General features: G+C 44.9%; 1 protein-coding gene across 4 annotated transcripts in view; it reads left to right on the top strand.

Annotated features, from left to right (window-relative positions):
* The window catches only part of LOC105295323 (paralemmin-2), a 318,042-nt gene extending 313,953 nt beyond the window's left edge, over positions 1–4,089 (top strand). For all 4 annotated transcript variants that reach the window (XM_011364934.2, XM_023533462.1, XM_023533464.1 and 1 more), the window contains one exon: positions 3,845–4,089. In XM_011364934.2, the coding sequence (XP_011363236.2) occupies positions 3,845–4,074 (230 nt within the window). In that variant the 3' untranslated portion in view covers positions 4,075–4,089. The remainder of the gene's footprint in view (positions 1–3,844) is intronic.
* Positions 4,090–12,347: the final 8,258 nt, after the last annotated feature.

Raw genomic sequence — 12,347 nt, 5'->3', positions numbered from 1 at the left:
CAGCACATATGGGAGCAAGTCTGGATGAGGCAGGTGGGGATGGAACCTGGGGGTACTGGGTGAGATGCATGCCCATGAGCTCCACAGATGAGCACCATTTTGGGGGGATTCTCACAGGGTATGTCCAAGTAATTTCAAGGGGGCTTACAAGGCCGGAGACAAGGATGAGATGGACTTTCCAGGCCTGTGGCACAGACAGTTCACATCTCATTCATGATCCCTGAGGGATCTAATTATTTACAATTAGTGCCCACCACTTGGGGAGGATCATTAGAAGTTTTTTCAATATCCTAATTCTGAGAACCACTATTTGCAAACTGGACTTCTGAGGAAGACGTTGGGTGCGGAACAGGCCCCTCCTCAGCTTTTCAGCAGTCTGTGTGATTCCTAATAGGAATCCTAATAGTGCATGGTCCGAATCATACTGGGAGAGGGGGGAGCGGGGGAGGCTGGTTGGAGATCTCAGGGCCCAGCAGAGAAGCCCGACCAAGCTGACTTTCCCGATACCAACTGGACTGATGGCCAGAAGTCCAGGGATGGGGCACAGTGTCTCATTCCTCTATGGACACATGACAGCTTCTCCTGAGGCTCAACCAGGGGCTTGGTTATCTGAAACCCCCTGTTCCTCCCCAAACCTCTCAGCTACCCTCTCTATGGAAGCAGCTGCTTTATTCCTGCTAGGCCAGGCTTTCTTTCCTGTCACTCATGCGACCTCTAGTGCCTGTAAATGGTGAAACTTGCTCCAGGGATGGGTTGTTTTGCTGCATAGAATACGAAGAAATAACCAGGAAATGTCCGTAATGTTTCATGGTTGACCACGGCTGTGTATTAACCCTTTAGGCTCTTTACACTTCCCTTTCAGCCTATATCCCACCATAAAATTTTGAGCCATAATCAAGACATTTTGGGTTCCAGACCATTGTTACTAGCTAATGTAACTTGGGCTTGCATTAGCCTCTGAGCCTCTGTAATCAAAACTGTTCACAGATGTCATGACATCCATGCTGACTACATCCTAAGGTGGTTGTAAGGATCAAGTGATGTGAAGCCTATAAATGAAATGCCATATAAATATGCTTGTTATGACTACAAAGCCATTGAGTCTGCAGTTCTGTGGACCAAGATTGTTTTAGTTCATGTGCTTTGGTGAAGACATTTAAAGGCTTTGCCTCAGATTCTTTGTTGGGAATTCTATCCCAATTCACAAGTATTTAATAAGTGGCTGCTATGTGTATTTCATAATATACTTACTGGTTCATTCAACAAACTCGAGCTTCTACCTTGTGCCAAATACCAAAGTGGGTGCTGGGATCCAGCAGTGACCAGGACAGACAAGGTCCTGCCTTAATGGAGTTTATATCCAAATGAACTAAGGAGTTCATAGATGATTGAAATGGTCCCTATCCTCAGATGACTTTACAGCTTAATTAAGAAGAGAAGCTTAAACATCCAGATATGATACAAAGCAGTGTGTGGAAAAGGCTTTCACAGAAGTATGAACGAAGTGCTATGAAGCAGGGGACGTACTGTAGCATGTGTGAAAAGGTGGAGGTGTAGGCAGGGAATATACACTACGCTTTCTAGACGTTTAACTGGTAGGAGATGATTTGGACACTTGAGAGGTCAGTTGGAAAATAATGATGACTAGCCTCGTCAATTTGGTGTTCATTTCTAGTTCTGGAAGAATTGCAAAAATTTTATGCAGAATACCCATGGAATTGCTCATTCTCATTCTATAGACATATTATTCTTCGAAATTCCAAATAAATAGTAACTAGATAAGTTAGATGCTTGCTTTTCTAAATATTAACTTTATAAATATTAACTCAGTCCTTATACCGACTGTATGAGATTGGTGCCTCTATAATCACACCCATTTTACAGATGAGGGAACTGAGATAGAAAAACAGGAAGTAATTTGCCTGAGGCTATTTGTCTGCTAAGTAGGTTGTGGATTCAAACCCAAGCAGGCTGGCTCCAGGGCCTTGCATGCTCACCCCTGTGCTATATTGTTCTTCAAACCTTCATTTAAAAAATCAATCTGAAATTTTAGAGATGTATATTAAGTATGCAGAGGTGATATTACCAGAGGTATGAGATTGTTAAAAAAATAAAATCATCGTTGGTGAATATGGGGATTTTGAAGTATTTTTTACCTTACTGTCAATATCAAAAGACGTTTTTTAATGAGCTGAGTAATTTAGCTCCAGGCAATGAGTTTCCCTAAGTTACTGATGTAAATGGTGGCTCTCGCAGATGGAGTGCCCTGTTCTGCATATTAAAAAGAACTTCCCACCTAATCGCCACATGTGATGGCAATATGCTTTTCGTTTTTAATCAGTAAAGTGAATCTTCTTGCCAAAGGTATTTGATAGAATAGCAAAATGTGTGAGTTAGAAGGGACCTCAAAGACAACTTGTCGAGAATTCTCATTCAATAACCAGGGAAGTTGAAGCTCAGAGAACTTCAGTGATTGGCCCAAGGTTAAAGTGGAAACATTAAGTGGTTGTCTGTAGCCAACCACATAGCTAGTTCAAGGAGGAGCAGAAATTAAAACCTGAGTTTCCTGAACCCCAGAGGGGTTTCCAGCTCCCGTCAAAAGGAGCTGCTGTGCCCAGAAAGGAGCCATAGCAGCCCACAGGGGGACGTGGACCCTCGGCTTCACTAGTGAGTCCAGCTACATTAGGCAGTTGCCAAGTTAAAAGTCTGGGGGGTAAGATGAAGAAAGACAGACGAGTCGCCTTCACCTTGGGACTGGGAGGGGTCAGATGGGGCTTTAGTCTCCCCTCTGCAGTTGCCAAACTTTGGGTTTGAATTGTGTGTTTTTCCACGTTCCTTGTTCGTAGACCCTTTGTCTCCCACAAGAACATAGTTGGGAAAATCATGACTGTTGCCCCTAAAGAAACTCCTCAGAGGTGCGTTTGGGGCTCTCTGGCAATAAACCCCAGCCTTCGATAGGCTAGAAGTCAGAGGCAGGCACTGCCCCAGACGGAGAGATGCAGAAGGTCTTAGCGAAAGTGCTTGGAGTCACCGCACCCCTGCCACCACGGACCTGATCTCCTTATCTGAAAATCCCTGTAAGTCATATCCAAAGCTAAACTCTCACCTTTCCCAAGCCTAGGGCACACTTGTTCTACAACACCAAAGCTGCCTTTGTTGGCATTCATTCTGTAAGGTTTGGGTGGGGGGTGGGGGTTTGGGGGGGAGCCTCAAACCCAAATGCCTTCAGGACCATGGCAGGTAAGGTAAATGAATGAGGCTGGCCTACGTAAGAAGAACAAACCTAGTTCTCATTCAAAGGTTTTACAACACTTGCTGTTCATGCCAAAAGCCTGAGCAGGTCAGGTGAGAGTTGGTGGCCTTTGAGAGAGAAGAAAGAACCTAATGAGGAAACCAGGAGACCTCACTGGGTCCCCTCACTGGCTTCCAGTGACCTCAGCACACCCTTCTCTTCATAGAAGAGTTTTCCTCATCTGTAAGAAGTGAGTCTCTAAGGTTCAAAGCCGCCACCTCCTCTGACAGTCTAATTCTATGATGTGTGATAGAATACATATCCCTAACACAATTGGAGCCAGCATCTATCTGCCTAACATATTTGCAGAGCACCTGACAAGCTTCTTTGGTCTGACTTTTTAGCACTGGTTTCCTTGAGGTCTTTGTTGGATGGGTTTATGACATTATCCGCAAGTGCTTTGATCCCTGTGATAAAATGACCTGCACTTAACCATTGTTCTGGTACCACTCTCTATGTCAGAAGTTGCTTTTTTTGCCAGTTTTCTCTTGTTTCTGAAAGCAGTCATGAGCAGACAAGCTTAGAAAGGGTGTTCTCTTCATATTGTTTCAGGGAAAATAGAGAAAGTCAGACCTCCTCCATCCCCCACACCTGAAGGCCCCAGCTCGCAGCCTGAGTTAGCCCCTGAAGAGGCTGCCGGATCCCAGCGGCCCAAGAATCTGATGCAGACCCTCATGGAAGACTATGAGACACACAAATCTAAAAGGCGCGAGAGAATGGATGATAGTAGTGTAAGTTTCTCCTCCTTTCCTCTTTCACTTCGAGGGCGAACGTCAGTGTGACATGTGGTCTTCCAGTTCAGGCATGATGTGTATGCAATTGTTTGCCAGAATCGTGGTTCCAAAACTGATTTTCGAATGTGTAGTTTAACATGCCTGGAATTGGAGTTGAATGTTTGTCTGTTCTCAAAAGCATTGATCATGCAAGGAGCAGGTCTTTTTGCTGTCAAGTATAATTTGAGCCCAGGGCTACTGTATGAGATGATTGGTGTGTATAAAGACACCACGCAGGACAGGAAGAAGGACATAAGGGTTCTGAAATCATCCCAGGCATCAGGGAGCTGATTTCTACCATCGTTGGCCTGCTCTGTAGATTTTATTTCTCTAGGGCAGCAGTCCCCAACATTTTGGGCACCAGGGACCAGTTCTTCTATGGGGATCTGAGGTGCAGCTGAGGCGGTGACGCTAGTGCTGGGGAGCAGCTGCAAATACAGATGAATCTTCGCTCACTCACCCGCCGCTCACCTCCTGCTGTGCAGCCCGGTTTCTAACAGTCCACAGACCAGTACCAGTCCGTGGCCCAGGAGTTGGGGACCCCTGTTCTAGGGAACTGTGACAATACTATTCCTTCAACGTACTCTGGGCAATCCTTATAAATGTTACACAGTGCTAAAAAAACTAAGTGCATTTGAGGCCGTTACCAAGCCGTATGTACAGTTTGGCAGGAGAGAGCCATTTGAAATGACAGTTAAAAACCACAGGGCTACCCTGCTCCCCCCAGCCCTGAGAACTTTGCATGTGATGCTCACACTGACCGTGAAGGAAGTCATCTGCTCTGTGGTTTCTTTCTTTAGTAAGACTGAAGAGCGGTTGTTCCACGGCCAAGAACCTGGGATAAATCTCAGGGGTCCACATCAACTTCCTCGGGGTCTGCTGGCCTCAGTCTCTTCGCATTTATTGAGGTGATCCCGCTGCCCACCCCCACCCCCACCCCAGGTTACACCTAAGTCACAGATAGCTTGGTTGGTTGAGGAGACCACCCAGTTCACCTGGTATGGTCCTGGCTATGCCTATTGTCCTGGCGTCGTAATTAAAAACATCCTTTTACTCTTAAAAATGCCCTAGTTTGAATGATACCTTCTTTGTCACCTTAAACTTGAATGCTGTGGGGCTCGCAGTAGGAATTTCCAGGCTGCCTTTCATATCCCAGATGGCTAAGTTAAAGGATTTCCGGACTTGAAGCCAGGCACTCGATGTTGCTTTAAAAATATTGGGGTAAAGGAAAGACAAAAGCAAACTTCTCTGTAGCAACCCAACGGCTTTTCCAGCGTCTCTCAGGCTCCCCTCTGCGTCTACACCTAAACTGCTTGGGATCCTGACTCCACTGCTCTGTTAGGCTGGAGTGTCTCTGGGCTGTTCCCCTGTCGCACAGTGGGATGGAGCCTGGCCCTCGGTGGCCGCTGCAGACTTCTCCCCTGCTGGAGCTCCTTCTGAGCCCATAAGCCTTTTTCTGTCCTAAGTCCCTTTAGCTGGCCCTTCTTGGCATCGCCACTTAAAATACAGAGTTTACCTTTAGGTGTTTTCTGGCGTCTGGGACCATTTTGAAGCCTGGTGCTAGAAATGGCTTGTTTTTTATCTCCCCAGTGGTTCCACACCGTCCATCAGCAGCTTTGGTGGGCGCTGGCGGAAGGGACCTCTCGCATTCTGGTGTGGAGGGGAAGAGCAAATGGAACCGTGCGAGTGTTCCCTTTGCACCCTCTGCATGCCTCTTGTATTTGCCTTTTGTGAGGAAGTACAGATGTTGCAGGAAAATGTCGCACACAAAAATGCAGAGCCCACTCTGACTCATTTCACAGGCAGAGGCTGGAAGCCTCTTTCTTGCAAATTCTGGCATTCGGGCAGCCACCTGGCGAATGCCGACCGGGCTGGATTTCCCTTTTGTGTTGGGGAAGCTGCTCGGAGTCAGCGTTTTCATATTCCAATTGCCCTCCGCTTAAGCAATGAAGTGGCGGCCTCCTGTCTCTATTTTTCTCAAGTAAATAAACATTCTTATAAGGAAGAAACCTACTAACTAATCAAGCTATGAATATTCCCAGATCTCGAATCAAAGGCCAAGTGTTTTGTACTGTTATTGACATTACAAGAGAAGCAAGTTTGTTTTTGTTGAAAGTTCTTAGGAACAGAACAAAATCTATTCAATCCACCATATCCCTTTTAAGAGAAGCAAATTTGGAAAAAGCATACTCAGGTTGTTTCTAAAACAAATACATGATCAGAGCCACCTGTTACCCCATGTTTTACCTTTCCTGATTTGGGGGATCTTCCCTATTGTACCTGCATCTGTCCCTGGAAAATATGTAGACGTTTGCCTGTAGGAATGAATGAGGCTTCGTTTGTTTTCCTAGCTGATCTGTGGCCCCTTCTTTAGTTGTCTCTTATCCCACAAGGGTAATAGTAGGGATCAGACAGATTGCTCAATGGCTCAGTTGTGTAACTGGCTTCTCTGCCCCTAGAAGCTATAGTTCTGTCCTGGCTCCATTCACATATGCTATTCTCTGGGCAAACTGTGGCTTCTTAGATTCTCCACCCTCTAAGAACCTTGCATGGCTTACCTGGGTCCACTGTCACCCCGACACCAATATTGGTGGGTCCATCTGCCAATATTCCTTCCAAAAATCACTTGGTGGCACTTATGAGTCTCTCTCACATGACCAAGACCAAACTATGTGTTTGCCCATAGGAAGTAACCAGCTCTTTCTGAATCGAATGAGAACAATTCTTCTTTGCTGTGCTTCCTAAGGAGAAGATGGGCTTAAAAACAAAGTAGGGTAACTGGGATGTATGTCTAGTGATACATTAGACACAATATTAATGAGCATGAAGGAGAGAAGATAGAGAAGCCACATGAAGCTATGCCTGCAGTTATCATGAATAACTTTTGACAACCTACCTGAGAAAAACGGACCCTGGCCATCAAAACAGGTGCAGCCACCCCCACCCCAGAGCAGCGATGGTCTCTGGCATCCTGTCCCCAGCTCAGGGCCTTATGTTCTTCCATTTTATACAAAAATCACATGCAGAACAGGCAGAGAGGCCTCCGGTTCATGGAATCCCTGCCAGGGGCTGGTGCAGAGGACGCAGTGCAGCCTTTGGTGGTGTTTCCTGTTCCTGAACTGGCCCTCTCTCCTGCTGGAAACAAGATGAGCGTTCAGAGAATGACAGAAGGTGGAAAATTAAATTATGAACTCTTGGAACATCGACCCAGGAGTCACCGTATCAGTAATATTATATCGTCTGTGGGTGTTCTGCTCATTTTGCAGTTGGTGAAAAAGTCAATGACAGAGAACCAGAAAAAGCCTCTTTTCTCAAAAAGTTCTCTCCACACGGCCATGCCTGTTACCAGCTCAGAGCCTGAGCAGGTTCCCGCAGTCTGCATCCACCTGGGCTCGCTTTCTTGCCCTGCGGGGCGTGGTTACCAGTGAGTGTCTCCATACCCCAGGCTTCAGCCAGGCCTCACTTACTAATAGACTCTTTGGCCAATTCGGGGAGTAGGGGGGCTGCTATCCTCACCCCACCCCCTTACCCTGGGCTGTTTACCAGTCTAGACAGAGCCTTTGCGAGAATTAGAAAAAGGCACCTTTTATTCCTCTGTGAAGACACAGCCCTGCACCAGCCATGCAGTTGGTGACTGCAGTAGGGAGACCAAACTTCAACTTCACCAATCCCCTCAGCCTGGTGCTTTTGTGCAGGTCACACACACTGCACACGCAGATGCAGCAGCCCTGCGCTCAGTGTGGGTCTCTCTTCTCTGGAAATGTTATCCTGTGTGGAAATATCCCTTCATCTGGACCTGATGCCATCTCTGGTCTGTCATGCAACACAAAATGGACTCATGACTCATAGTTTCCAAAAGCGTTTCTTGGTGCCATACAAAAGAAGGATATTTCGGCAACAGCGTTTTTCTGGCCAGTTGTTCCCCCAACTTGACCTGAGCTCGGAAGAGAATAGGTTATTGATTCAGTGATGCTCTTGAACTTGGTGGATTGCTTTTCCTTTCTCCATTGAAGTGATGCTGGCCTGAGTCCAAATTATAGCCTCCTGGGCATTCAGCCCCACCTTCACTTATAGCACTGGATCTACTCTTGGTGGGTATTTCCCGTGTTCTCTCTCTTAGCCCAAGAATAGTTGCTTTCAGCCATGCCTGCCTGTCTTGGATTAAGAGAAAGCCTCGTCGATTTTCCTGGGTTAAGTCAAAGCTGGGTTCTTGCAGCTTCTGCTTGTCTGAGAATTCCTGGCACACGTTCCTGGGAGTCGCGGCCCTGCTCATTGAGTAGGTAAAGGAAGCCTTCTGCCTCTGGTTCCCCATAGCACAGGCTCCACAAGAAGCTCAGCCACAATCAGTGATGTTTCTGTGCTGCCCAACTTTCTCTCGGGTTCTCACTCTCACTGCAAGAAGGTCCAAAGAAGAGGAGAGCTCCAGATTCATCAGCTCCCAGCCATCGGCCTGATCATTACGGAACTGTAATTTTTAAGTGCCACATAGAAGCAGCAGTCAGTGATGACAGACATATGATCCCACCTAACCGGTTTACAGTTACCAATGCCAAAAACCAATCATACCTCCAGTGTCCTAAGCAGTGTAAACACAAGGTCATGACCACAGTCCTGGAGGGGGCTGTGCAAAGTTGGTCCTTCCATCTCATTTCCCATAATCAGGTCATCTTTTGTTCTTGAGCTTTTCTTGCAGTGACTTTTAGTCTCCTATGGGAACTAAAGGATCATTTTAGTTCCTATTTGATTACCTGGCTCTCAGGAACTTATCCAGGCACCCAAGGTAGTAATGATGAGGGAGGCTGCATGGTTTTCCCATGCAACGCCATCCTTAAGTCAGCTTTAGAGATGCTACCTCCACGAACCTTGCATTCGAAGCAACCTCTGTCTGTGGTTAGGGTCTCATTTTCATGGGCACAAGATTGCTTTGGGGTTCAGAGAAGCCTGCAGGAAGAGAAAGATTGTTTGGCTACAGATGGCTTTAGATTCTGGCAAATCCAAAATGGCTGTCAAGGGCCTTGCAGGTTGGCAGCTGGTTGCATATTGGGTGGTGGTAAAGGGTGGATCTTGTTAATTCAAAGCACAGAAAATGGAAGCAACAAATTTTGAATTAACAAAGTGTGGCTTATCTGATATTTTTATTAAAGAATCATACGGTATCTACTTTTGCTCCACAAGATACAGACTTTTAAATAAACTAATATCAGATGACGCAAGCCTCGGTGTGGGTGTGTCATGGTCTCCTGGTATTATTTCCCTCCCATCTGTCCCCGGTTTGGAGCCAGTTCCCAGCTGGGGGGTGTTCTGCGAGTGTGTCTCTACCATGTACTAACCCTGGTCTTTTCCCTCTCTGCCAGTACACCTCTAAGTTAATGTCTTGCAAGGTGACTTCCGAGGTACTTTTCAACTTGTTTGTCTTCTCGTCCTGCATGCCTGGCCCAGGTGCATGCCGTTGTGGTTTGCCATTTCCCGATGCGTTGAATGAGAAGGGCAAGAAAACAGTTCGTCTCTGTGTTTCTTTTTTCCCTGCCTTTTCTGAAGTGGGGCACTGCCTTGAAGTGTTGGCGTACACGCAACAGTGATACACCCCACTGTGCTGTGCTGTGCTGTGCTGTGTGGTGGGATTGGAGAAGAGCTTGCCCTGCTCATAGATCTGGAAGGTGTTTGGTCTCAAGGGCACAACCAATGGATTTTTTTAGTTTCTTCAGGCACTGATAGCAAATATACCCTGGCCTGGTGGAAAACAATGCAGCTCAAGAGGACCAAGTCTTTCGTTTAAAGAGCGCCATGCTTATAGCTTTGGGATAAGTTATTCCAAACATGAACCATCCCAGCCCCGCTTTTACCCAACTTCTAAATCGATATTTTTGTTTGTGAAGCTCCTTAAAGCACTGAATCTTGCAAAGTCCCCATCTTTCCCCTACAACTTCCTTTTACACAGATTTCACAAGCCTGTGCTGAGAAAAAACACAGTGTTTTTTACTGTCCCGTATTCTTTTCATATTTTTATCTCTCTCTCTCTCTTTTATTTTTTTTTGCTGTGAGAAAGCAGTGTTTTTCATATTTTTATTTCTCTAACATTGTATTTTTACTTTAAAAGAATTATTTCAAATTTACAGAATTGTAGAGAGAATGATTTACTCGTTTGCTCAGTTAACACTTTACTGAGCACCTACTATGCATCGGGTCCTTTTCTAGATTCTGGGAATAGAGCAGTCCACAAAACAAAGTCCCCGATGTCATGGAGCCGGCATTCACATGTTCCAAATAACGTGACATGATGAAGTCATAGAGCCCATCTATCCAGCTTTGTCTATTCTTAATTGTTTCATAATATTAGCTTAAAATTTTAGAAGGAAATTGATACTGCAAACACGACTCAAGCCCTCTTGTTACTTCTCCCAGTTCTCATTTCTCTCTCTCCTGAGAGGTAACTGTCCTTGAGTTTGGTGTTCATCAATTTCATGCATGTTTTTATACTACAAATGTTTATATACGTAAACAATGTGTTCTGGTTTTGCATGTTTTAGAACTTTCTGTAGATAATACATTGTAGTATGTTCCATTCCTTGCTTTATTTTGCCTGCACTGTTTTTCAATGTGTCCATGTTGATACTTACAGCTCTGGGTCACTTTTTATAGTATTCCATCGAATGAACACGTCACTGTTTCTTCATCCTCCTAGTGATGCGAATATGTAGGGTGTTTCCTTTTTTCGAAAAAAAATTATTTCATTACAAACAATGCTTCAATGAATGTTATTATACATATTTCTTTGAGCACCTATGGGAGAATTTCTCTATGTATCTAGAAGTAAGAAGTACTAGTTATAGGGCTTACATATCCTTGCATTCACTACATATTACAAATTATTCTTCATATTGGTTGCGCTAACCTGTAGCGCAAGATATTTTGAAAATCTTTCTATTTAGCAAAGTAATTACAGTTAACCATAGATCTGAGCTGATGATTATCAGTAATTTTGTTCTATGAGGGATAAAATGAATATGGAGAATATCATTCCATGCGCCTTTCTCAATGTCTAATAGTGGTTTTCAGAACCTTAGATATATTTTTAGCTTTTAGGTATATTTTCCAGTTTGTATCTATAATCTGCAAGGTGAACAGATGGCCGTTTTACACATTGTAGAGCTCCTTATAAAAACGCCTTATATTTGAATACCACTTGATAGTTTATAAAGCCCTGTCACCTGATGACAGATGTAATTATTGTTTGAGAATATACTAGACACTGGGTACTATGCTAAATGCATTCTATATGTTGCCCCATTTATTCCCCAGGCCAACTCTGTACTGTAGTTTGTATTATTGCAATCTTACATGGAAAGGGAATGAGACACAGGGGTAACCTTTCTCAAGGTCACATAGTCACTAGGATTTAAACCTAGACCTGCCTGGACTTCGGAGTCTGCATTGCCTCCTGAGAAAACCTATGAAGTAGGGCAGGTGGCGTTGTGTCCATTTGACAGATAAAGAAAGTTGAGGCTCAAGATGCCGTGAACAACAGCAGCATACCCCAGGGACAGAACTGCAAATAAAGCTCAGGACTTATAATTCTGGCCCAGCACTGCTTCTCGGTACCATATTACCATGCAGTGACCAGGTGATCCTGTAGTTATAACTTTACCAGATTTGGAAGCACACTTCTTTCCTGCCGATTTCCTATTCTTAGATATTGAGTGACAGTGATACGCTTACACATGAAACACTGTATGGCATGGCTTATGTGCTTCATGATAAACGTTTATTCAGGAGACATGACTGTCTCCTACATGTCAGGTCCAGCTGACCCTGCTGGGAGGACTGGGGAAGACTTCCCAGAGGAAAGCACACCGAAACTCTAAGAAGTTCATTCATTTGTCAGAGGTGCACAGACTCAGGCTGAGATGGACCCCAGAATTTGCTTATGCTTGGGCTCCCACCACTTCCTGTTAAGTTCATCTCCTTTCTTCTCTAGAGTTGCCAGCATCACTGTCTCTTGCCAAAATGATTATTCTTAGAATAAGCAAAACCTTCATTGCAGTTTGGATAATCAATCAGTATTGGCTCTGCTGGACTTGTCTTTAAAACCAGAAACTTCACATCCTAAGCTAATGCCACCATAATTTATTTAATTGGCTGGCATGCATGGGCTTGCTTTTGGTGGAGTGTCGTGAAATTGAGCCATTTCTTATGTGCTGGCAAACTTAAATGTTATTCATCTGGATCTCATCTTGTTCAGACTAAAGCTGGAACAGATTGGCTGAAGTTTCCCCTCAGGAGCC

This window comes from Pteropus vampyrus, unplaced genomic scaffold (genome assembly GCF_000151845.1).
Source record: "Pteropus vampyrus isolate Shadow unplaced genomic scaffold, Pvam_2.0 Scaffold103, whole genome shotgun sequence".
NCBI classification, from domain to species: domain Eukaryota; kingdom Metazoa; phylum Chordata; class Mammalia; order Chiroptera; family Pteropodidae; genus Pteropus; species Pteropus vampyrus.
This window is presented reverse-complemented; position numbering and strand designations above follow the sequence as displayed.